Consider the following 27,623-nt stretch of genomic DNA (forward strand, 5'->3'; position numbering starts at 1 on the left):
TGCACTTGGAGAAGTATTCAGTTGAATAAAACTGGTTAAAAAAGAATAAAGATGAGTGATCTTTAAAAGGAAAAGTTGAAGGTTAAGAAGATTGAAGGATAATTTGAGGTTGTGGCAAGTGGTAGTTTGATGGTTATGAATATAACTGACAAATGGAATGGATTTGGTAGAAATGACTGTGAGAAGAATTTACCAAGTCGTAATTTGTGTGAGGAGTTTTGACTAAAGGGAAAATGACATTTAAAGGATTGGAATGCTTACAAACTGCCAGTGTATTAAATAAAATGAAGAAGGAAAATGTGGTCTTACATCTCAGAACAAAATATGGCTGGCAAGGGAATTGAAAAGTTGGAAATGAAGGGGAAGAAACTTGGGAAAACACTACAGCATGTCAGGAGAAAGGTCGAATTAGCCACATAGCAACCTGTCCAGTTGCTTTGAAAGAGTGATGTTTCTCGGAAGGTATTTGCTCAAGTCAGCTTAATGAACAATGCAAAATTTGTTGATGTGATTTTGTTATTGCCTGCAGGACTTTCATTAATTGCAGTATACAATACTGTACACTTTAGGTAGTTTTACAGATGGTAATATTTTTGCTAGAATTATTATTGATGGCTTGCTAGTACAGTACATATGTACGGTATAAAATTTTGAATGCTCTTGGAAAAAATTGTCAAAAATTTGTATTGGTGGCTTCCTAGTACTGAATATATGAAATTTCGTGGTCTCATGAAATATCACATAAAAAGAGTTTGTTGAGAAAATGTGCAACTTTAGTCTGATTGACATTACAGGGAATGGGATTGGCAGTGGAAGAATCATCCAGCGTTTCCCTGAGCGGGACTGGCCAGACACCCCTTTTATTGAGGGCCTGGAACTGGTATGTATACTTGTGCTGTACGATGTTAAGGATGGACATAGTCTGTATTTTAAGGTAAAATGTACTATTTCCCTTTTGAACTGTTAGGGTGGTATATTTTAAGGATCAGTATTCTAATGAAACGTGTGATATTTAATTGATTATTATTGAATTATCCACTAACAGAATTTTTGGTTTATTGCCTAAACAAATGCTAGCAAATATTTAGTAGTAATGCTAGTATCTGTTGTACTATTAATTTGATATCTCATTTACAATTCAGTGTTGTACTATTACTTGAATTTGAGATTTTCATTTGATCATAGTTAGTTTTTAATTTTTTTTTCTTTTAGTTCTGTCAACCACAAGGGTGGACATTATCTACAGAAAGACAAGAGCCGAAATTCTTTGTTTCGGTGCTGACAGACATTGATGCCAACCGTCATTACTGTGCCGTGCTTTGCTTCAATGAGGCTGCTTCTATAACTCCCAGTAAACCTACTGACGAGGTACTTGCACAAATCCATTTCATTTTACTTGGTACTATAGTATTATGGATACAGTATATGAAGTACAGAATTTGGATATATGGGACTTGGAGGCTTGATGTTCAAAACCATAAAGTAGGTCAAAGATTAAATAAACTTGCAGTGAAACAAGGTACTATTTTTTTATAAATAATTTTTTTCCTCTTTTGCATTATACAGTATACAACTACTGCCCATGTTGAACCAAATTAGTATTCAGAAGAGTAAGGGACCAGTTTGTTCTTAGTGTAAATACTAAGTAGAAAAGAAACATAAAAGACTCATTTGAAATACACATGAAAAAATTGTATTTTGTCAAAAGGGTTGGTTTTTTAATAAAAACATTGGTCCACGGTATCATGTATGTTGTACAGTACTTGAGAGTCGAGAAGAAATATTTAACGTAAGCTAATTTCATACTGTTGTTACACACACCAAAGCCCAAATAGGTACTTTGCCTTGGTCCCTCAAGCTCCAGAAGTCCTTTTCACAGATGCCTTGTTCCAAGGTTTGGGAGCCCACCTTCTTGGTCAACAGGTGGCAGGTGTATGGCTGAGAGCTGATAGAATGCATTACGTGATCTTCCTTGAACTTTAAGGTTGCTCTCCTGGCCCTTCATGTGTTCAGTGTTAGTAGGAGGCAAGAGCATTTGAGTCATGGTAGACAATTCCACCTCAGTGTCTTATCTTAGGAACCAAAGAGGGATGAGGTCCGAACCTCTGTGGTGCTGTACACTAGAGATTTTTGTCTGGGCAGAAGCAGGGTTGTTTTAGGAAGATGAAATGTCATTGTAGACAGGTTCAGGGAAAGGGAACAGTTTCTTGTCATTTGAGTGGCATGTGGATCCAAAGGTCTTGAAGAATCTGGCTACTTTGGGACATCACATTGTAAAGAGAGTCTTCCTTGGTTATGAGCATGTACAGCTCAACTGTACTCTAAATGGAAAATTGTAGTACAGCTACTTGTCATACTCACTAGGTGTTCAACTACTTTAATTACTGGATAAGAACTTGAAGAATACATTGTTTCTGATCTATTCTGTCGCCCCCTCAAGGGATCCAATGTATCCAACGTCTTGTGTATAGGCTAGGAAGTTTTACTGTTTGTCCTTTTGCCTAAATTGTGTTATTAGTTCAATATGAGGGATGGGTCTGCTTTGAAAAAATGCTGCATCTGTCATTCTCTCATTATGCTGTATCATATCTGATCTATGCAATAGAATTAGCAGGATAGTACTTACCTTTCAAACAGCTAGTCCACAGGTGCCCCAAGACCTCAGTTACTCTAGGGAACATCGCAACTACAATTTAGATCTGATTTGATCGATGTTGATGTATGAGAAATGAGTACGTATTGTTGTAAAAGCTTATTTGTTAAGCACTAAAGTTGCAATGTTATTTATTAAAAGGCTTTACAAGTTGTCAGAAAGCTTAGTAGGAGGCTGATCTAAAGTCAAGGTAACTTTATCATTTTCAGGAAGAAGATGGCTTGGAGCTTAGCAATGGTGGAGTGCGCACCATGGGACACCCTGTCAACCTTATTACTCATCACTCGATTATGTATGCTCCAAAGTGCCTCGTTCTTATCTCCACCCTTGACTATTTTGAGACCTTTAGGGTAAGTCTGATTCAAAATGTGTCAATGAAATGCTCTTTGTATGAGTTGTACATTTAGTAATCAGTGAGTTTCATTAATTTACTTTATACTTTTTTCAACCCTTGCTTAAAAATTGAAAATTCATGGAAATAAATATATTGACACTAATAGCATCACAAGTTAAATGCTGTAAATGTTGAATTTTGTCAATTTCATGCAATATGCATTAGTCATGAGTGCTTGAAATTCCAAAAGTAATTTTTAGATACATTGCAATCTTTAATCTTCAGTCGTTTGTTTCCCATTTGTACCTTCAGTTGTTTGTTTCCCATGCAAAAGAAAGTCCCTTTTACTAGTCCTGTCAACTTGATGTGGTTTTCTGATTACATAAACCTCATACTGTATAGTATAACTTGAATCAACCGGTAAGCAGAAAGAGTGTGAAATATCAAGCTGACTTTTTCGTTTCAGAATTGTATGGGTATTGTTTACACGGTATATATGGAGGGGTTGGGGGTGAGCATGGAGACACTTATTGGCAACATGGTTGGTTACGTTCAAGTGCCACCTCCAGGAGGACCGCAGGTAAGAATGTCACATGGTCTTGAACCAAATGATGATTGTTCATATTTCATTTTAAAGTGGTAAACTATGTTCAAGGCTGCCATGCGAACTTTGTATCAAGCAAGAAGGAATTTCCATCTTGAGAAGTAAATACTTTCCATAGCATTGAGGAAAAAGAAATTATTTACCGAACTGGTAATATATTTTAATGCTGGTTTATTTTCAGGTTCGGTTCAGTATAGGTGCAGGTGACAGACAAGCTCTTCAACCTCCTGCCTCTCCAACACTGCCTGTTACTACTACCACCGTCCTTAGTCTCTTCAATCAGTTAGGTAAATTAGGAGGTTTTTATATAGTTATGAGTGGTAGTACTGTAGCTTCCTGTTTAGTATTACTGCATGTCAATATTTATACTGGACTCATACACAGGCTCTGAGTTTTGAGTTCTTTATTTATTTTCTGCAAGGAAACATTTTTGGTTTATGCTGAAGGGAATTATTTCATGTCAAGGGAAGATAAGAGACTAGACTATCCCAGCTTCTTTTAGACTAGCAACGTAGTAGATGCAAATATGAGAACTTGTAGTAATAGCTAAGAAGATAGTTAAAAATTCGGAACAAAATGGAGTTGGAATGACAATACAGTTAATTTTTCAGATATTTTCTTGATTGATTAATGGGTTGTATAAGAGAAAAACTTTTGTTATAATATTTTATATTGATTAGTTTTGAACTAGAAGACATTCTAGTTTCATCTGCTGGGTTGTAAATTTTTGTGCTCAACAAAAAATGTTTACCATTAGTGGAATTGTTCCGAATGAGCAACCCCTCATAGGAGGCAAATTGTCTATGGTGCTTTAAATGTCAAATAGTAGGCAGTATTCAAGAACCTTTCCATCACTACCCCATTTGAGTTACTTTTTTTTTTTTCCTGTACATATATATTCTTTTTATGCTAATGTATTTGTTATCAAGTTACTTCTTTTTTTTTTATCATAGTCTCTCCACTTTCTCTTTAACAAGAACTTTAAGGCAGACTTATACTGTACAATGTTGAGTTTTAATTCAGTATCCTGGCTAAACTATATTCTGTCATAAAATTTTGAATAATTAGTATTGTGAAGCTTATGAAATCTTTTAGGTGAGAAGCATAAATTACTATAAGCTGTTGAAGGGTATGATGTTAGTTTTCATTCTCTTAAATTAGTAGTTCATAAGAGAAAATGATAATTTTGAAAATAGAATTTTTTGTTAATCACTATGCATTGAATCCCATTATTTGCAGTTTGTCTTTCTAATGAATATAAAATAGAATTCTGATGAAATATGTTATACTCAGTCTTGACACCTCACATCAGTTGTTTAAATGATCTTGAGAGGCCCTAAATTAGTTATTTGGCAGTGACAGTAATTGATTTAGAAAAGAAAATGTTAGACAGTGCCACCAAATGAAGATTACTGGAGTTACTAAAAGAATTTTGCTAGTAATTCCTACTAATACTATACTTGATAATGTTAAGGAAAAAATATTTAGCTACCTAACCTAACGCACCATCCCTTTTTTCAGGTGTCAAAAATGTTTTGATTCTTTTCTGTTCAGCCCTAACCGAGCACAAGATTCTGTTTCATAGTCAGTCCTATAGCAGACTCACCGAATCGTGCCATGCTTTGAAAGCTCTTCTGTACCCTTTTAAGTAAGTTGTATATTATTTCAGAAAGATATTATTTAAGGTGCCAATTTAATATTTTCATTAAAATTTGTAACCGTACTTTGTATTCTGTAAATGTATTGGTGAAAGAAAAGATTAATTTTAAATGATTTTCTTGTCTAGTGACTTTGTCGTAGGAGCCTGAAATCAAGCAGACAACTTGATTAGTATATATTTATTAAAGTTTGTGTAGTTTTACATATAATTCATGGAGTATTTGTTTATATTATGAAAATTAGGTAAGCATTCTTTATGAATAATGGTTATCTGCTTTTTTACTCTAAAGGGATTTAATGAATGCTAGAATACGAATGCTCTTGAGAAGTTCTTAATGCTAATGGAGTTTTGTAGAATATGGATCAATTATTTACTAATCTGAATTTTGTCAAATCTCATGGTTCAGCAACATTTTAGTTTATTGACAGTTTAGGGGAAGAATTAAATAAACCTTTCTTACTTATTGACTACCATTCATTATCAGTTGAGTGTATGATTTGTCAAAGACTGGGTTGAGAGAAGTCCGTCCATGATTGTGGAAGTGGCACAAAAATAAAGTACATATTGTGAATAGATCTCATGAGATGTGTAACTATAAAGAGGATGGAAAGTCAGTGGTGGTGCTGATGATATTGTACAGCCAATAGTGAAATTTCAAGCCCACATTAAATTTTGATTAAGTTAATGTTAGGGTTTTGCATATTGCAAGGAACATAATGCTGACTTGAAGAATAGTTAACTAAAATTGTACTATTATTTTGCAGGTACTCCCATGTTTACATTCCAATTCTTCCAACCTCCTTAGTTGAAGTTCTTTCAACTCCGACTCCTTTCATTATGGGAGTTCATTCTTCCCTTCAACATGATATTGCTGAACTGGTTAGTATTCTTGCGTATTATATGGTAAAGTGAATTGACAAAGTTGAGATTTTTAAATTTTTTTATACTTGATAAACAGAGGTGACTTAATATATTGTATGATTCGCAACACAGATGGATGTAATTGTAGCAGACTTAGATGGTGGAGCTATTCGTGTGCCAGAAAGTCTCACAGTTTCACTCCTACCTGAGCCCTTCTGGTCTCAGACCCATGCTGCGCTCTCTAGGGTAAGTTTGTGTGTGCAGAATTTTTTTTTTTTTTATTATTCCTTCCCTCCTCAGATTATTCTATGTTGTAGTGTTTGGGATAGATTTTTTATTCATAGTACAAATTGCAGTCATGAGGATGAAAAATATTACAACTGCTGTATTTTGAATGTAGTAGTTCAAGTTGTAGAATTGATAAGAACATATTTGGCAGTTTGAAATACTTCTTGCATATTGAAATGGTACATTTATACTCGGATTATTTTCTGAAGTTTTGTTTCAAGATTGCAGAAAATAGATCCTTTCATGTTTTTAATTTAGAAATCCTAAATAAAAAGCACTTGAAAATAAAACAGTACATCTTGCTAAACACAACTTTACATTACATACCTTGATTTGCAGGTCCTTCACCCTGATCTCAACACTGCAGACAATGCCTTTCCCTCAAGTGCTGGAATAAGAGCGTCCCCACACATCATGGTAGATAAGGAGATTCGATCAGTATTCATGCGGATGTTTGCTGAACTCTTGCAGGGATACCGCTCTTGTCTGACCATTATCAGAATACATCCAAGACCAGTTATTACATTTCATAAGGTATGGTGTCCAAATTGGGTTTTTTTTTTCTTTTTTTAAATTTTTTTTATAATGTAAAGTTATGGTTATGAGCTCATGGATTTAAGCAATGTTTGAGCAGTTTTCATTTCTTTAAATCTATATATCTTTATAGTGGACCCCCTGCGAATAGCAAATAGATAGAACCCGCAGATATGTAGAACCCCTATAAAAACTAAAATCTGCCTACTATTTTGTTAGTTGAAACTCAAGAAAACCCCACTAGAAATGCTTATATGTACCTGTTTTTTTTAATAGTTTTATCACAAAAATTGCATTTAATCATGAAATTAATGTAAAAATACAGTAATTTGTGGATATTTCTGATAGAAAAATACTGTGAATATGTAAATTTCTTGCTAATAATGGGTAGATATGGTCCACAGAGAAATCCTCGAATACATGAGTCCGCAGATGTCATGAACATAAATATGGGTTTCCACTGTTTAAACCACATTACTCTCATCATTTTTCAGGCCTCTTTTCTTGGCAACCGAGGGATGGTGGACAATGAATTTGTAGGAAAAGTTTTAGATTGTATGTTCTTCACCACATTTGTTACGGAAAGAGGTCCTCCATGGCGAGTCTGTGATTTATGGGATGATCTTTATTCCAACATTGGGGACCAACTGCGCCTCGAACAGCATGATAGTCGAATGCTTCTAGTCCATATTCAGGTAAAGTACTGTATCCTGTGAATGAATGTTTTAAAGATTTTTTGGGAAAGTTGATTAATATTATTAATACTGTGTTGTTATTATTGAGTTTTACCTCAAATTTGGCATCATACTGAACACTAGTGAAATTAGAAGGATATAGTACCATTATCTTTTCCTTTTGAATTCTGGATTGATTGCAGATGTGAGGTAGAAATTTATTTCAGCCTATTGGTATAGTTAAATTGGAAAAATTATTATATAATATTTAGTATTTCTATATTTTTTATTTGGAAGCTTGGCCCCATCCATTAGTTTTTCTCATCTTAATGCCTTTTGTTTAATAATCTATGGTTTTGAAGAAATAGCTGTCCAAGTTGTTATGCAATCGTTTTTGTAATCTGCAAAATTTGGATCCTTATGAAATCAGTATCAATCTTGACAAGACAAGATGACTATTATCAAGGTCCCTATCTTTGATGGTTTATGTATTGAATTTGAATTTGTGGGTCCTTACTGAAATGTTAAAGTTATAAAAAAGCAGTTCAGATTATAAGTTATATAGATTGGTTAAGGTAGGAAACATTCAACAGCTCAATGTAACTGCAGTGATATCTAATAACATTTAGGCAAATTAATTTGGATTATTTAAAGTTATACTGCAGTATTTATTGTAATTTATAACTAAACAAATTAATGTGTAGTAAATGTCATATCAAAACTATTACATATCAAATTTATTACATGCTGTAAAACTGACTGATGTCTTAGTGTAGTGATGGTGCATCAGGTGTCTTAGTGTAGTGATGGTGCATCAGGTATCATGTTCAAGTTTAATTATGTGATTATTCCAGGAACTTGCTCAACAACTATATAGCAACGAGAACCCTAACCCACAGCCATTTGTTGCTAAGATCCCAAAACCCACTGAAGGTTCTTTTACCCGTATCCATCAACCAGTCTTCCCGCACATTGATACTCAGCAGGTTCAGAGTATCATTGATGAAGGCACTGCCAAAAAAGTAAAGTAAGTTGAATACATAGTTATTCTTTTTAAGCAATTAGCCGTTTTCACTGGGAAGGTTTGGCATTGGCCAAAACATAAAAGAAAAAATACCTCTTGCCATAAGCTGCTCACTATCAAGGATATCTTCACAAATGCTGTGCATGCCTTCATGATATAGTTGTTGAATTTATGTTTAAGTACTAATTGTAGCATATTGTGCTTTCCTATTTTTTCAACTTATTAAAATGTCCTTTTTTACAGTAAAAAAATATGTACGTATATAGTTATTTTAAAGCTTGATTATGTCAGCTTCTATGCAATGTTATTTTTTAACGTATTTATGGATATAATTTTTCTTGAATTCAGAATACCCCAGAAAGCCGGTCAACCAAGAATAGTACCAATGGGACCCCATATCTCTAGTCTGCAGTCTGGTCGAGGGCTGGTATCTAGTTCTGCCAGAAGATTAGAGGTAGGCTATATTGTTACATCATGTCGAGATAATTGTTGACCTTAACCAACATACACATACTGTTATTGACTGCTTGTTTGTAAAGGATGATCTATTTTCAGTTTTAGGAAATAAATTTTATTTTTATCAGTTGCTGTAGACAACTTATTAATTTTTTAACTGTACTACACTATTTAATTTAATCTTCACTGTTCTAGGTTATGAGGAACTGTGTTAATTGTATATTCGAAAATAAAATTAGTGATGCTCGTAAAACATTTCCTGCTGTTCTGCGGGCTCTCAAAAGCAAAGCTGCTCGCCTGGCGCTATGTACCGAACTTAGTCATCATGTTCTAGGCAACAAGGCTGTGCTTGAACACCAGCAATTTGATCTGGTGGTTCGTCTCATGAATTGCGCTCTACAGGTAAGTTACCTGATGGATTCTAAAGGTATTGTTCTCCTCCAAGACTTTTATTGTCCTGCTTATACTTAAAAGTTGCTACTATAATTATTAGTAGTATTAGTATTTGTTTCCTCTAGATTTACACTGCATTGTTTTGTCTGCTTGTTTTGCCATTCAGAAATCTCTCATGGAAACTTACATCAGAGCACACACAAGTATCTAATTTTACTACCTAAAGGTCAAGAAACTGAATACATTTTTACAACCACCAGTTTACTGTCCAGGGCACTTTGTGATTGTCCTTGTCAGGGCTTGCTCAAAGAATTTATTCTTACGCAAGGTGCAAACAGGAGCAAGTTAAAAGTGTAAAACAGCCAGGTAGGAAGAGATCAATAGGCATGGAGGAAAAGTAAGACAGGAACCAGTAGAGATGAGTAAAGTTGGGGTTTGAAGTTTTTATTCAGTTACTGCCACAAAGAATTTTTTGCAGGATGACTCTCCAATGGATGAACATGGTGTAGCTGCAGCTTTGTTACCACTCTCAACAGCATTTTGTCGAAAACTCTGCACTGGAGTTATTCAGTTTGCTTATACGTGCATACAGGTATGTTTGATGTATATGTAGCTCTTAATAGTAGATGTTATGGAAATGAAAAGATTGTGAAAAAAACCTGTGGAAAACTTACAAGTGTTGACATTTGCATTTTCTATTTCTTTTTGTAGGACCATCCAGTTTGGGGAAATCAGCAGTTCTGGGAAGCTTCATTTTATCAAGATGTACAGAAAGAAATCAAGAGCCTCTATTCAGAGAGATCTCAGCAAACAAGCCGTACATCGATATGCTCAGATTCTCCTCTGATAAAGGAGACTGCACTCAGCCCTGTTAATCCCAGAGATGTAAGGACTCAAAACAATTAAAATGTGATTTTGTGTATTGTATTACTATAATTTAAGTTCTAATGGAAATCTTGTATGAAATTATTGTCTTTAGATAACAGTTTTATATCTGTTTCCTTTGAACAGCCGTTAGAAACAGTCTCTTGGAAAGAAGGGAGATTGTCTTTCATCAGACCTCAGGAATCTTCAGCACTGGAGATAGCAGCAGAACAAATGCGACTTTGGCACAGTATTGAATTAAGTAAGGAAGTTTCTATTTTTAGTGGAGTTTAATTGAAACTAATATTTTATTTAAAGATAATTTCAGGAAGCATTCCATAATTTTAAAGTCAAGTTTTAGAGATAGGCTGGCATGCCATAAGTTATAGGTTACATAATTTGACAAATTTTGCTGGGACAGGCTGTCTTCGGTTTACGATGGGAGTTCTGTTCTTGAGACGCATCTCAAGCCAAAAATCGTCGTAAGCTGGAACATCATGGAAAATTGTCAAAACTCCTAAGAAAACTTTACTTTTAATGGTTTGGGTGTATGAAAAACTATGTAAACTGCATTTTTATTGCATTTTCATCTAAATACCTTCAAATATTTATTATTTTGCCTTTTTGAAGTAATTTCTTCTGTCAGATTGGCGTTGTAACCCTGAAGCATGCGTCGTAAACTTGGAAATAAGTTCTGATGAATATAATTGAAAAGCATCATAACCTAGGAGCATCATAAGCCGAAACTGCCGTAAACCGGGGACTGCCTGTATTTTTATTAACCTTGACTGTTTTAATTACAAGAGAGTTATCAGTCAGTTGGGTTAGTGACCCAAATTTTGTGTGCACATGACCTTGTAATCCAATGCAATTGTACCTCAGAAACACATTAGTACAGCTATGATAGAAATGCTTACATGAGGAAAACTTGAAATATATGCAGGTATAAAGTTAACAAATTGTGCAAAATTAGGTTTGTTTTTAAATAATTGAAATGCATTCATTTATAGGGAAATAAGGTTGGAAGAATTTTGCAAAATATTGCTGCCTTATAGAATGCAGCTTCATGAAGGTCAGTTTTTACTAAGTGCCAGCCTGTGGGTGTTGATAGAACAAGAAATATATTTACTAATAATAAAACACTTCTGATTAAAATTTTTATTTTCTTTAGAGAAACAGCGAGAATTAGTAGAGCAAGAGGAGTCAACACTATATTCCCAAGCCATTCATTATGCAAACAGAATGGTTTTCCTGAGAGTTCCGATAGATGTTAATGCTGCTGTTCACCGAAGAACTTATAACGAACGAGATACAGCTAGTAATAGCATAACAAACAGGTGAGTGTGTCATTATATCTAATATTTATATGTAATACTTATATTTTTTCAAATTTGGTGGCTGCCTATTCTTGGGAAAGATGTGTAATCAGATCTTCATGGTGACTACTCTAGTGCCGAGGCGATCCTGGCATTGTGCGAGGCATTCTGTCTTCACTCAAAAGGACACATGCAATGAATTTATCTTAGACAAATTCTTGTACCATAATTCACCACACAAACCTTACTGATGTTTTATATGAATGGTTGATTATATCTCAAGGTATTTATAATACAGTACAATCCTTTTTGTAAAGTACATTGTCAGCAAAATAGGGTGAGAGAGACACTTATGTAATATAGTACAGTATATTAAGTTTTCTAATGTAGATGTATGTCATGTATTAGTTACAACATTTTATGGAATTAACTAAACTTTATTATTAGAAATACCACTCACAAATTTAAGGATAGGCTAATATGTATTTCCTTTCAAGTCTTTCTCACTGTGACTCAGTGATGTTGAATGACATTGATGATTAAGTAAATGGAGATGCAGCACAAATATGCAGATGTAGTCTTTGCTGTATTATGATTACACACACACTGTTTATTAATTGTATGGCATTATCATCATTTGTTCCATAGTTGGAGGTGGATCATTGGGGTCTTCATCCTCCTCATCATTTCTTACAAATAACAGCTTTTACTGTAGGATTAAAGTGACAAAAACGGTATGAATATGCACATGAAAACTAGGACTGAAGGGCAGGTAATAGTTTGATCTTCCTTGAACTCACCATCACTTCTATAGCTAGGAAACCCAGAGGTCCACATCAAGCTGCTTAACCTATTCAACACATAGTACTATGCCTTTTTTATCTATATCAGCCTCCCACCTTTTATTATCTTGAAAATAGAATGATCCTGTGTTACTATGCATATTAGTTTTTAATTGCCTCATTGCATAGCATTGTACCAGATTTTGTATAACATGTAAGTGTGAAAATTTATTAATTTTTTAATTTTTTTTGTCTTTAGCATGGCTGAAAGTGATAGTCTAGATGCTGAATCAGGGTTCGAAGACCAGGAGCAAAGTGATCGAGAGGCCAGTGTTGTTCGCTTTGTTTCCCGATTTGTAGACAAAGTTTGCACTGAAGGAAATGTCACCGGTAAGCGTTGATAATTTGGACAGATGCTCAATTAGTCTACCAAGCAATCTCTTATTCAGGAAATTGTCGGGGAGGTAGCTTAATGAAATATAATTATTTTTTTTATTATGAATGGTGTAGAAAGTATTAAAGGATTTTTGTTTAGGTGTAAACTTTCCTCATGTATTAATGGGGATTTTAACTCATTTTTTGTGGAGGCAGAAATTAACTGATCATCTTCTTTTTTTAACAGAGGAGCATATCAAATTATTACACCAGATGATTCCTGGAGTCGTAGCCATGCATGTAGAAATGCTAGATGCTGTACATAAAGAATCCAAACGTCTACCACCAATACAGAAGGTAATACTCTTACATTTCTTCACTTTATGTATTATGTTTTGAATTGCAGTATAACTACTTATGTTGGTGCCCCAAGAACTTAGAGTATTTAATTTGGGGATTCCATACAAATTTATGGGTATGGTTTATTTCATAGTAGTTTTCCTTTTTGATACCTTATTGAGGGGCTATATTTTAATGTCAAAATGTTTTTTCATACCTCGGCTAAAGTTATATCAGTGAGATTTCCATTTCTTCAGCCGAAAGTTACATTTTGATAGTAGTGTGTAATGCAGTGAAATGATTTTAAAGATTTGTTTTTCTAATCTTGGCAAAAATGGAGAAATTTATGTGCAGCAAAAATGGAGAAATTTTTGAAAACGGTACTTTCTTTTTTATTTTGTTTCATCCTGTGATCATTAGAAAAAAACTTGGCATACGTAATGCGTTTGCCAGTTTGGGAATGATTACAAGTACCATTTCACTGGAAAAATTAGGTGCGAAGTTTGAGTTAAATTTAGTTTACAGTATGTTTACTATGTAAATAGTTGAGGAGACTTGGAGCTCCATGCAATTGGCTATTTACGGCTGTATTCCCGATTAACGAAAATTTTTTTTGGTTCCTGTAGTCTAGCATATTCCTGCGTTGTGCAGAATATAGACAGAGTGTTGATGGCACTTACAAACCTGACCCCAGGTACACAGAAATTGCATATGGTCAGGTGAGAGTAAGATAGTGCACTTTTTAAGTAATGGCTTTCATGTTGGGTTTTTGACGTGTTGTTTTTTTGGGTGCAAGACTGGCTCACATTCTTGTGTACTGGATATTATATTTTCAACTCCTTACTTTCATAATCTCACCGGTGTCTTCAGTAGGGTGCCAGTTAAAAAAATACTTGTGGGCCTTCAGATTGTTCATAATTGTTAATGCAAGACAAGAAATGAATTTTATATAATATGTAATCACCATTCTAATCTTCTAAATTGAAAAATTGTTCTAACAGTTATTTTCACAAAACTGTAGATTGATAATGGTTTATAGTCTTTGGATTACAGTACTTATAGTTAATTATAACATGATTCAGTCTTGCAGTAACACATCAACTGTCTTTATCCTGCTTTATTCGGTGGTGATTGAAAAAATTGTAGTTAGATAATTCTGTGATGGTGTTGATATGGTTTTTATTATTGTCCTCCCAGGAAGCGCTGGGTGACTTAAAGGTTGATTGTTTGTCTGCAGTTTCAGTATTTACCATGTGTATTAGCCCCCGTGATTATGATAAAATTACCAAAGAGTTTGTGTGAAATGTAAGCTATTATCACCGATTTACAAAATTGTAGATGCTTTATTAATTGCAGCAACTTTGTGTTGTATGAGGGGACTTATTTTGATACTTAAAAACATATGCAAAATATTATTTTACATTATAATTGCATTGTTAAATAATACAGTTTTATATGTAAGTGTTGTTCGGTAGTGATTTATTAGATCTTTTGAAATATAGTGGACAAGTGAAAGACAGTAATGAGTTGAAAAACTTGATATATGAGATGTTATAGTTAAGATCGAGATTTTCTTTTTAGTGATTCTATCACCAAGCATTTTCTGTGGTTAAACAGAAATTTCTGACTTGAGGATAATGAGCTTTAGCTCGCAAGATGTGTTGTAGATTTTCAGACTTGCCAAGTTAGAAAGAATTAAGTAAGGAAAAAAGAAAAGCTCTAAGTATGACACACCATGAGCTAGCTGGATATTAGTTAAATATTTTAGCTTCTCCCTCTTCATTCTGCTTTAATAATAGAAATAGAAATAATTCCTCCATTATTGGTTAAGGACTTTGCACTCACTGGTTTTGGTAACACACTTGAGCATTCTTCACCTGGATAGATAGACAATTAACTTACCAGAACCTGGCAGTGAAAGTGAAAAGCTTCTTGTTACAGCCCTGTTGCGTATTGTTTCACTGATACTTGAGTGATGCTACTTTTGGTTAGTGAGGATCTCATTTGATAACCCAGATGATGGCCATACTTTGAATATTCTGTATTCATATCAGGTCTATTTTTGAGGGTAACCATTAATGTGTCTTATATTGTTGATATTTTTACTAAAGTATATTTGTTTAATAATTATTCCTTGTAAATTCTAAAAGTTCTCATTTAATTATAGCCCAAGATTTTGCTGCCATCGATGATACCGGGTGAAGAAGTGATGTACGAGGGTCTCCGAGTGTATCTATTGCCTGATGGCAGGGAAGAGTCGACAGGCGGTAATGTTGGTGGTCCGATGTTATTGCCAGCTGAAGGAGCATTGTTCCTTACTAACTACCGGCTAATATTCAAAGGTCTCCCCACAGATCCTTATGGTAAGTTATGAAAATTCCAATACACAATTATCACAAGATGCATTCTTGTTTGTAGTCATTACTCTGAAAATACTTTTCGTATAGTATATGTAATAGTAATGTGAAGTCTAGTGAATAGCAGTGAAATCGTAATTTTTTTTAAAGCTTGCGAGCAGGTTGTTGTGAGATCAATGCCTGTCTCATCCATAACAAGAGAGAAGCGGGTTCCAGCTAATCAGCACCCTGGGCCAATGGATCAGTGGCTCAATGAGGGTCTCCAGATAAGGTCCAATACTTTCCAGGCAAGTCATCTTTGCTATTTAACTAGTTCATTAAGCAGGCTTTTCCCTTTTTGGACCTCATACTATTTCTAAAGTTATATAACTCAGGCTTTAACAGTTCATTTGTTTCCTTTTGATGTTTAATGTACTGTCCATCTAGGCATATTTATTTGTTCCCTTTTGACGTTGAACGTACTGTACACCTAGTCTTATTTAAAAACAGGTGGCTGAGAGATGATTGTTTTTTGGTAAAATAAAACCGTAAGGTCCATTACCTTAACATTCGTTATCACAGCATTACTAATGACAATGTTCCAGAATATAAATGCATCTCTTTAAAATATCATGTAATAACTGTATGATGGGATGGGTGCAGTAAGTTTTAGGTTAAATCCTTAAAGGTAATCAGACTAAGTCAATTTTACTTTTGGTATTTGGGTGCTATATAATCTTCCTTTGGTGCTTTTTACATCTGTCATTGCATATATTTTACTCTACTACTGGCTATTGCTGAGTTCACTTGTCTTTGTTGTCTTACAGTCATCTTTTTGTTTTCAGTATGTTAGGGCATCCTGAATTGTTTTCGTTCTTTAGTGAATAATGTGTCGTACTTTACTGCTGCATATAAAGGTATACATTAACACTGAAACCCCTATTCAGAGTGTATGAAAATTAGAGTAACTTTATTGTTTAAAATGATGCCTTTGTCAACTGAAAAAGTTATGGATTTCTATATGAGGATCCAGGCATTTGCTATAGTGGCTTCTGGTTTGACTGATGCAACCATCTAGGTTCAACTAGGGTTTTTTTTTTTTAGGAAATTAGATATTGCTAATGAGTTTATATGGAACCCATGTTTTGTGTCAAAAATAAACTACATTTTTAAAACATCTAACTCACCTGGTAGTTATATATAGTTTACGTCCCTGACGTAAGCTATATACATAACTACCAGGTGAGTATGTTCAAAAATTTATTTTATGAAAATATATTTTTTTTACATTTATGGTCTCCTTAACTTTTGCTCTGTGAATTTTTTGCTGATTTATGCAGATGGCTGCAAAAGTTCAGAAATATTCCAGATAATTATTGACAAACCATGAATAACCATTCTTGTGAATTTAGATGGCTAGCTGAAGTAGTGGTTGTTCATTATTGAAAAATAAGCTTTTCACTATTTCTTGGATATTTTGGAATATGAAGGTTGGAATTCATTTAGGTAGCATTTGCTGCTATCTTGATGTACATGCAGTGGACCCATGTATTCGCAGGAGATGCCTATCAGACCCCCCCCCCCCCCTCCACAAATAGCTGAAATCTGCAAATACTTAAAACCCCTCTAAAAATGCTTGTATCTTAGTATTTTATTATAGGCACTCCCTGGTTATTGGCGGGGTTTCCGTTCTCGGCAGGGTGCTGATAAGCAAAAGGCGCCGATTACCATTTACATGGTGTCGATAACCGCTTAATGGCGCCTCCTTTAGGTATGTTATGGTGCCATAACTTTATTGTTGGCACCGATAACCAGATAAAACCAGACCACCATTAACCGTGTCCTCCGATAACTGGGGACTACCTGTAGTTTTATCTCAAAAAGTGCATTTAGTCATGAAATTGATATGAAAATACAGTAATTAGTGAATATTGCTGAGTGTTAAATGCTGCGAGTAGGCGAATTTCCCGTGAATGAGGGGTACATATGGTCCATAAAGAAACCAGCAAATAGGGGAGTCTGCAAATCTTGAGAACTTGAATACAGGGGGTCCACTGTACATTATCATCATACATAAAGTTAGCTTGTGTATTTGAGCTTGAGAAAGCAAACCTCTTCAAGATGTGCAGTATCAGGGAGGCAGCAGAACTATAAAGAATGTCTTACATTTTGATATGAAACTATTTAGTATTATTTGAAGGTGCACAATAATGTCCCTCATCATAGCTCATTATCTAATTGACACGCCTAGGCATAATGACTGCTTTTTCTTTTTCACAGTTAATTAAAGTAGCCTTCGATGAAGAAGTCTCTCAAGAAAGCATAGAAACTATGAGGAAATTAATCAACCGATTGCGTCACCCACCTACCATCAATCAGCTGTTTGCCTTTGCTGGTCAGAATCACGTTCCTGCAACTCCAAGTCGGCAACCAAAGGATAAACCTGGTTATGGAACACTTAGGTATGTCATTTTACAGCCATTTGTGGAAACTCATGTCAGTGGGAATTTTTTCAGTGAATTCTTCAGTTGTTAGTTAGAAAGATAAGATAGAGGTAAGGTATCCTTCTTCTTGTTTATTCCCCTGACCCACCCCTCATAACATTGGTCTTTTTATTAGTATGAAGAATGCTAGTACCTTTGCTAGAGTTTTAGGATGGTACTTGCCTCCTTAGGGTTCTACTTAGTAGTGTTGTTGAAAATGCATTACCACAGCTAATTTCCCGTCATTATCTTACAGGGGCTTTGCAAAGAAAACCTTAATGAAGACTGCCAAAGCTGCTGGTTTAAAACCGAGCAAAGGAGGAAAAAGGCACAAGTATGTCTTTCCCAGTAATAACAAGTCCATGACCTCACCTGGACGGATGAGTCTTGCCCAGGCAGCTAACATGGACCTGAGCAATGAGGAATTGCCGTATGATGATGACCTTTCCAGTAAGTATGGGCATCTCTCAAGTTTTTCAACCGCTCTTGTTCTTATCCTGTCACATACATACGCTAAACTAGTTTACATCTCTTGTGAATCTCTATTACTCAAGCTTCCAAACAGTAATCAGATGCATATTTGGCTTTTATGTTTGTAAGGTAGTCAAGCCATTCTTCTGAGTTGATATTACATATTGTTGCCCTGAGGGGTGTTAATGCTTGCCAATGAAAATTCTAAAGTGTAGATTGATTTAAGGGATGCTGATGCTTGCTAAGTAAGAAGAAAATATAGTTTGGTCATTTTATAATAATCAGCTATTGAATAAATTATCCTTTCATATTTTGTAGTCACTGTACATATTTTTGATAGGTTGATACATAAAAGTGAGTGGAATCTTTTCATGTTGAGCAGCTATTATTTTGGTTGGTTTGGATATGTTTTTCTTTTTGTTTAATTCATATTTATATTCTGTGTTTTTTATTGGTACTACTTGTTCCTTCATTAGTTTGAAAAGATACATTGTGGAAGTGTGGTAAATGTTTGAATCATTAACAAAACATGACAGTACAAAAGTTACACTCTGTTTGCAAGTCTTAAAAACTAAGATCTTGATGGGTAAACTTTAATAAAGAAAGAGATGACTTAGAATCATGCATGATTTTCTTTGCTTCTGGAAAATTGTATTCATATTAGCACTCAATCAGGTACAAAATATTGGGAGACTAGCAGTGTGATGATGTATTTGTTTATATTTGGACCAGTTTTTAGTTCTGTGTGCAAACAATTACATTTATTTGATTGTAAAATTTTCAAGACTGGTTTCCACCCCTTCTTTGGTAATTGTTGACCTTGGGTGTCTGATACTGAAAAACAAGGAATCCATTGAATAGCGAATGCTTTTGTCTCCTTCACATGATTAAGTGAGAGGTTCAGTAACCTCTTTTTTTGTGAATTTAAAATATGCAAATTCAAAATCGCCTACACTATTGTTAAGACATCTGCATGAAGTATTAGCAGCTCATCAGTTAAGTTGCTTTATGAACCTCTTCATGCATCCCGGTTGTATGCCTCACTCCTGATTGCCATCATGTCTTCTTCAGTGTGTCAGAGAACTGCTTACCCTTTGGGTGAAGTCCCTCTCCACCTATTGGTCTTTGGAGGGCTTTTCATTTGCCAGAGTTCTTGATCAAGATTGTCTTCTAGTAAAAACACCTGATTCTTGGACTCATTTGTTATAGCTTCCTTTCCCTTCTCCTTCTCCAGAAGATTGTCTACTGGGCCCAGTGAGAAACCTCAGGCCTTACATCCAGACAACATAATCCTCCTAACCTCTTTCTTGTCTGTTTCTTAATACAGTTTGTCAGAATAAACCTGTTTTTGAGAAAATTATTTGCTATCAGCTTTGGTAGGTTGTTTTGTGGACTTGTTTAGATATTCTATTGCAGGAGGACTTGTCAAAACTCAAGAGGTTTGGTTGCTTTACTCTTCCACGTGGAGAGTTCTGCTATCCTTAAACCAGCTCTTTGTGTTGCCAGAGCACTTTTTCAACATTTTATCTAAGTGATATTTATTTGATTTGTACCTATTCCATAGCAGGTTTTTTGATAACAGTTGGGGGGGATGCAGGTCAGTCATCATCTGCCATTTCATGACTTCACCCTTGATCATTATGGCATCCTGGAGCCTTTAAGCCTTTTGTTCATGGTGTGCATGCTGGCTTGGGTTATATCTTTCTTTGCAAATCATCATTTATGGAAGCTCCCATGATTTTAGGTCCCCTTCTAGTTGTATGGAGGGAATATTACCTTTTGCATTTGGGTCATCTGGGTCTACTCATTTCTTGAATTGGGTTTTATGGTTTTCTGCATGGAAGCCAAAACATGAAAATGAAAAGGAATGGTATGAAGGGCCTCTGACTGCTTGACTCTTGAGGTCACTTCCTTAATGGCGTTTTTCATCGTACTGTACTGGAATATTTACCCCTGATCAAAGAATGAAGCTTTTGAAGTGATCCTCAGTCGTGCAACTTTTATTTCTTCCCCTTCCATTTCTTGACATTTTTTTTATAGATAGACTTACCAATGAAAAGTTTTTAGGTTTGACTTATGGGTTCACAATAAGTCCTAGGTCTTTTTACAAGTGAATAGTTGTTTTTGTGCGTGTGATTAACTGACTTTCATGATGATAATATTGGTAGATACATTACACACATTGACATTCAAAATGCACTCTCCTGACCTGTATGCTATAGGCTCTGGCAGTAACTCTTGAATTTGCTATTAGAATTCAACTGATCTTTGTAGTTTTGTAATATCTGATAGTTTGTGTAACCTGAGGCTGCCGAGTGAACTTTTACCATGAATTTTTTTTATCGCTTTATGTCCATAACATGTTTGTTGTCTGCCATGTGAAGTGAGAGAAAACTACACTTGTATGAATCTATGAATATTTTTTTTTGGTGTATTATCATTACTTTTGTTATATTGTTTTCAGCTTAAATATTTCATTTTCATTTTAGTTATGATTAATATGGGTTCTCAGTTTTCCTTTGTGTACTGTGTAGTATTACTGCGTAATGGTTAAAGAATTCTGGTCTGTCATTTTTTCATGTAGATTCTCTGAAACTCTATGACTGCGCTCCTGTCTTGCACTCATCTTTATGTATCAACAAGTGTGACCACTTTTTTAAAGATCATCTTTGAAGTAGATATATGAAGTGTTAAAAGATTACTTTTCGTGAAGTCTTTAGCACTGTTTTCAAAATGTAAAAATGGATTTATAGTTATCATTGATTTTTTTGTAGCATTATAACCCATTCTTAATATTCTCTTATTATTTTATGTATAATTACTTGGTGTTAGTTTTTCATTTAATTTTTTATTGAAATCTCAAGTAGCTTCTTTTATTTAACCTTATCAGCACTAATAATTTACTTGCACGATGTCATGCAGTGTTACATGAGGCATTTATTACTGTATATAGCGTACCTTTTCATTCTGTGTCATTTATATTGCTATTATGATGTTGGAACCCCTTCTTTCCTGACTCCTTCCTTTTCAAATTTATTGATATTGTACTAGCATATAGAGGTGAAATGTCGGTCACTTAAATGTTTACCTAGTAATAGTGCATTAGTAGTTATAATGATCATCTTCATGAAAGGATATGGCAAGTATGTTGAAGAAATTTTGATTGATTACTGCTTTTTTGTGAGCATGGTTATAATGTTCCAGTGAAGTTTGTAAGGGTTTAAGTTTCAACATCATATCTAGACTTATGTCTCTACACTGTTAAAATGACAAGGCCTTCCTTGCTTAATTGGTTACTTGGTAGACACTGGTACAACAGGAGACTGCCTGAGTCTTCTTTAGGGCTAAATGTAAGCTTCATTTGATTTGGGGAGTTACTGTTTGTTTTGTGTGTGTGTTTGGGGTTGGCGGGTGGGGTACTGGACAGGAAAGTAGTCAACTTTTTAGGTGGCTCAAGCCCAGATAAGAGTTGTATGTATGTGGCACTGTTCTATCATTATTTGATTGAGGTGTTGCCATCTTTGCTAAGGTTTTGAATACCATTTATAAAAAGCTGTTTCAGAGCTGTAGCTGATGCCTTGAGAATGCCAGGGTAGGGTTAGAACTGTACTCTTTCTTGGGATAGGTTTTTTTTCACCTTGCTTAGTTGTGTCCTTGTGAAATTTTAACTAGAGGGGTTTGTGACCTTTATTTATATTTTGATATTAAATTTAACTATTTTCATGGTTTGCATTCTTGTCTGGTATTGTTCCCATGCTCGCAAAACTGATGACTATTATGGTTATAGCTTCATTTCAATGATTTTTTTAATGACTTGCACTATCCATATTAATGAGGTACTGTGTTTAAAGCAGTGTAATTACTTTTTTATGTTTAAGCAAGAAAATGTCAGAAAGCTTATCCTTGTTGATCTGGTTTGGGTTGCTATAAAAGAAAGTTCGTATAACTTCTATTTTATTATAGTTTACAAGAATATTTTTATTATAGTATATAGGAATGGTAGAAGTAATTGAATTGACCATAGAAATTTAAGTTTTTATATTTAACTAACAATGTCTCGCAAAAGATGGAGTATTAAGTTAAGTTCCTTCCTTCTTAGTCTAAGGAAAATCATGATGGTTGATATGGATGTCTTCTGGAGTTTGTCAGTATTCAGTTATGGGACAAAATCAAGTTGGAAGCTCAAAGAAAGAGTAGAGAATTAGCTAATCATTCCGTTTTAAGGATTATTCAGTTCTAAAATTTTGTTTTTACTTTCTTTATATCAAAACTTTTAAGGTTTGATTTTTTTGTTCTTGAGAAAGTTTATTTTGTTTGATGAACTTAATTTAGGTTATGGAGTTATTGTTTCCCTTCCCATCCCAAACAGTACCACCCCCATTGTCAGTCTAGGTGGGTTTAGTACCTTTTTATCCTCATGGAAAAAGTAGATGTTGTTAAAATGTCCTTTCCATGTGGCACCTAATGTGAAATTCATCCCCTTTTCTTGAATTCCCTGTCTGATGCCTGCTAGTCAGAAATAGTAGCATCTATGCCTAGCACATTTACAAACCCATTCTTGTCTTCATTATACTGAATGGTTGTTTCATTTTCCCTGTTAGTTTGTTAGATGGTAGATGGTTTACTAGATTCCTTATTCCTTTATCCCTTGGTAGATTAGGGTCTTAACTTCATTCTTATTCAAGAGACATTTCTGTCCCTGGTTAACAAAGGCTCGGGTGCTCGGTATGGCTTCCTAGGTACAAGTAACAAAGGCCAGTGTAAGCTGCTCCGCGTAACATCGCCAGTCAGCCGCAGTTCTGAGGAATTGGACTGCGGTGGGAGACTGTCACCTAGTGAGTTCTTCCAGAGAGGTTGATGCTGCTATTGATTGTATTGTAATTCTGTTTTATAGATATATGACAATATTCTGTGATAACCTCTTTTTTAGATATTAAAAAGTTATCAGAATTAATAATGTAAGGTAATGTCTGTTTTGCTGTGGATTTTTCAAGAAATTAAAATTTTTGTATAGTTATATTTATTAGGTTATCAAGAGTATTTCATAGTAGACCTCTTTTGGCACATTTTGCCATGCTACTTAGTTTTTATTTTCCATTGTATTTAAAGTGCTAAATAATTTGGTATGTTTTGGTATGTTTGCAGTCATAACGTAGAAGTGGCATAACCTACTGCAGTGAAAAGGAATGTCTTAACAAAAGCAGATAGGAGATAGCTACAGTATTTTATTTTTATCACAACATCACTTGTAGGGTTGTGCGCGTGTGAGTGTGTCTAGCAAGTTTAATAAATTAATTTTAATTATACATGATGAATTTTGTAAATTACTGTACTGGGTGCTTATAGTGTGGTTTGATAAAGTAGCAGTTAATCTTTGAATCGAAATGAAACCTTGTGGAGCTAGTTGAATAAGAAAACCTGATAGATTTAACTTCTTTGCTGTTTAATTAGGCCAGGGTTGGTTTAAAAGACCTCACTGTACATTTAAGGTTTAAGAATAAGAATTTTTATTTTTCAGTTGGTTAAGAGTAAGGTTTGGTTTATTCAAAATTTCATGTGTGGTTTGAAGATTTTAAGTAGTGATTGGAGATGTTTTGTCAAAGATATTAATTAAGAATGACCATTTTCAAATGAATGCTTGTTTATTTGATTACATAGTTTTAAGGTTTGAACACTTGTCGTTGCAAGGATAACTGGAAAATGTGATGTTAAGAGAAGAGGCTTAATTTGGTGTGATCAGACAGTATCTAAATCCCTTTGACTGTTAGTGAGTTTTGAAGCCGAGATTGGTAATTAAAATGCACAAAAATAATTGTTAAATGTTTAGGAAAATCTGTTGTGACAGTTTTCAGATTTCTAAGACACCATCTAATTTTCTATGTTTTCAATGTAACATTTGTTACGTGATAAACTAGATTTGCTATATTTCCATTTGTGAACTTGTTCCCTTGACATTTGGCATAATTGGGCACCATATATATACTGGATTTATTTATTATATTTTTTCTACCCAGCATGACATTATGACTCATATGATAAGCATTTCACTGCAATCACTTGTATCACTATCTTTCATATTTGAGGTTAACTTTATACATGATTTAACTGACACTTTCTTGGACTCTCCACTTAATTTGAAATTTGATCCATAACCATAGTTGTGGGATGTTTTAAAGAAGAGCATGTCTTTGAGAACAAAATATATTTCTCCTATATGTTGTGTTTTCAGATGCAGTCATCATGAGTCACTGAGTTTGATATGTAACTGTAAATTGTGTCAGTTGTGTAGCTGTTATTGAAAATTGACAAATCAACCTCACTTTGTTCTTTTGTGGATCCCCCTCTTGAGATATTTCCTTGCTTGCATTCTCAAAGTTGAGAGATTATGAAAAAGTATATATTTATTGTGTAGATGTTGTGTTAAGAAACATAGGTTTTTTTATTCATAAGAAGAGCGGGAATGTAAAGTCATGGAAATCGATCGTACAATACATAGGAAAAAATGTATACTGTATATCAAAAATATAAAAATTGATGAAAATAATTCGGTGAAGGTCTTGACCAGGGCAAGGTCATACTTCCTTTTTATTATGGAAAGTTTTACCTGCCACCAAATACAGAGCAACAATTATTTATAGAAGATGGAGCCCTATGGTCTTTCAGTAAAAAGACTTGTTCAACATCAAGATCAGCCTTTATTGTCTGATTTGTGTTGAGACTAGTACGCATTGTAGTATATAGTATATAAGCTACATCTCTTATTAGATTATTACTCCTATAATCTTGTATTATTATGATATGACTATTTTACTCTGCTGCCTACATTACCAAAGCTTTGAAGTTATTTTAGAAACAATCATTTACTATTGTTTTTTTAGTCAGATCCAAAAGAGACCCTGCCCATAAGTTTCGACATGATATTCCCTCCAATAATTGAACTCCCCTCCTTGGGTAATATGCAAAGGAGAAACCTATACTATTGATTAAATAATTTTACCGACACCTCAGAACACCATGAATATGTAAGACTAATATTGAGATATGCAATCTGCACAGGGTACTCAACCTCTCCTTAAATGCTTAAATATTTTGGATCCCTGTATTGTACTTGTAGGAATTGAAACTGAGGGCAATGACAAAGCAAGCAGAACTGAATCATTTACAGTCAGATCAAACCAGGTCACTGGAACCAATCATCATGAGTAAATGACAGGCATCATGGATTGGTGAACTAGACAAGAAGTTGCAACAGAATCAACAAAACATTGCATTTAGTAATTTTTCAATTCATAATGGACATCGTATTGACTTATAGCACATCTCCGAACTGGTCATCACTCATGTAATCGATGGATATTTGATTTTCTCACTGAATCTAGTCCATGTTTGTAGAGAATGCAATGCTAGATATAACATTAGATGAAAACATAGATGGAGTATTTAGTTCTATCCATGAGACAATGGTTAGGGTCGTCAGAATGTGGTTGGCACAGGACAGAAAAATGTGAAAGACCCAATCTGTGTGATTGACCTAATTTTAGCCAAGTGCAAAACACAAAGAAGTAAGCCTCTAAATGAAATGTGAAAAATTTAAGTTAATACCACTAACATTGCATTTTGTGGCTTTGTGTGGCATACAGTAGAAGTTACCAAGGTACGAGTTGTACTTATACCTTCAGTCTCATGTCAATTTGTTATACATTCACTTTGGTCTTTTCTTTCCTTGGTCAAGTCCTCTGAAAGTCTAATAATATGACTTGGTGGTATTGTTAAACTGGATTATAATTATAATAGTAAATATAACTATGAGCTGTAATTTAAGTTAATTACTCTATACGGTATGGATAGATGTACTCATGTATGGTATGCTGATACATCATAAATTGAATGTCTGCATGTCTGGATGTAAATCAATAAAAATAAGTCATTCCTGAAAACATGTGAGAGAAATTCTCTCTCTCTCTCTCTCTCTCTCTCTCTCTCTCTCTCTCTCTCTCTCTCTCTCTCTCTCTCTCTCTCTCTCTCTCTCTCATATACTTTTTCGAAATTTTCATTCTTCCATGAAAAATTGGCATCTGCCAAAATTAACTGTTATATATATGGAAAGGTGAAGAGGACTAACCAGAATGACTAGTTAATTTGAGCTTGATCATGCAGCTCCAGAGAAGTATTACCTTGGCTTTTAAAATATTAGTACTACTATTTAGTATCATTGGATGGTTTCAATGAATTGCTTACAAATTGTTGATGTTCTTGTAATGTAAGCATTGTGATTTTTTTGTGACATTTTAGTTCTAAGACTTCAGTCTAGCATTACATTCTTAGGTTATTTATCTATATACTAAGGTCTATTCGGACTGTAATTTCAAAATTATTACCAATGTGGTACAGAATTTTGATGCTATGAACGTGAAATGTAGTTTTAGAATTACATTTAACATGTAAAAAATTAAGTTTATTTATAGCATTAGTAAACTTATATACAAGTATTATAGAATTACAATTAGTTTACTTTTTATTCAGTGAAAGTATTGATATAATTGCTAATTTTTCTTACTTGTGTAAGTTTGATAGCTGTTTGAGCTGACTTTAGATCTTAGAATTAAGTTAGTTGCTGAAACCTATTTAACTTGCTTTGTATACTTTTAAGGTTCAAAGCTTCATGTGGCTGCTTCATTTGTGACGTGAAGAATTTTAAAACATTTTTTTTCCTCTTATTTGAAGTATTCATGTCAGAAGAAAGATATTTTTATATTAACTGCAATAAATTTTTGAGGAATGATTTTGTCTCATTGTTGATAAAAGCATTGCACAGATCCTGTTAACTGGCTGATTTGTTTTCTCTACAGTTGTAGACGAACTGGAAGCTTCAGGGCTTAGCAATGGGTCAACTGGGCAGCTGTCTGTTTCGGGGTTGGTTGGAGTACGTGAGGTTGACAATAAGACCTTGGAAAAACTGTCTGAACGCAGCTACCATAAAGACTACATGCGTCTTGGTTTGGGTAGTTTAGGTAGCAACTCCACTACTGTTCCTCAGAGAAACAAAAGTGAATTTAGAGTCTCATCGTGTAATATTAATTATCAGCTGTGTAGAAGGTTAGTATTATTATCCAGTGTTTTTGTGAGTGGATTATGGGCACGTTCTCTTGATTTACTTAAGGGTCTTACTTTTTGCT

General features: G+C 34.4%; 1 protein-coding gene across 1 annotated transcript in view; it reads left to right on the forward strand.

Moving 5' to 3' along the window:
• Window positions 1-737: 737 nt before the first annotated feature.
• The window catches only part of LOC135196387 (myotubularin-related protein 5-like), a gene marked incomplete in the record, with an annotated part of 65,746 nt that continues 38,860 nt past the window's right edge, over window positions 738-27,623 (forward strand). The window contains 26 exon segments of the mRNA XM_064223183.1: window positions 738-880; window positions 1,213-1,368; window positions 2,863-3,003; window positions 3,454-3,567; window positions 3,773-3,878; window positions 5,113-5,239; window positions 6,016-6,130; window positions 6,245-6,358; window positions 6,740-6,934; window positions 7,429-7,629; window positions 8,463-8,635; window positions 8,981-9,086; window positions 9,284-9,490; window positions 9,960-10,073; window positions 10,193-10,366; window positions 10,493-10,607; window positions 11,517-11,682; window positions 12,703-12,833; window positions 13,066-13,175; window positions 13,784-13,876; window positions 15,325-15,520; window positions 15,665-15,801; window positions 17,774-17,955; window positions 18,233-18,426; window positions 23,160-23,282; window positions 27,297-27,543. Coding sequence (XP_064079253.1) covers window positions 764-880; window positions 1,213-1,368; window positions 2,863-3,003; window positions 3,454-3,567; window positions 3,773-3,878; window positions 5,113-5,239; window positions 6,016-6,130; window positions 6,245-6,358; window positions 6,740-6,934; window positions 7,429-7,629; window positions 8,463-8,635; window positions 8,981-9,086; window positions 9,284-9,490; window positions 9,960-10,073; window positions 10,193-10,366; window positions 10,493-10,607; window positions 11,517-11,682; window positions 12,703-12,833; window positions 13,066-13,175; window positions 13,784-13,876; window positions 15,325-15,520; window positions 15,665-15,801; window positions 17,774-17,955; window positions 18,233-18,426; window positions 23,160-23,282; window positions 27,297-27,543 — 3,854 coding nt within the window.

Source organism: Macrobrachium nipponense, chromosome 17 (assembly GCF_015104395.2).
Source record: "Macrobrachium nipponense isolate FS-2020 chromosome 17, ASM1510439v2, whole genome shotgun sequence".
Classification (NCBI taxonomy): Eukaryota; Metazoa; Arthropoda; class Malacostraca; order Decapoda; family Palaemonidae; genus Macrobrachium; species Macrobrachium nipponense.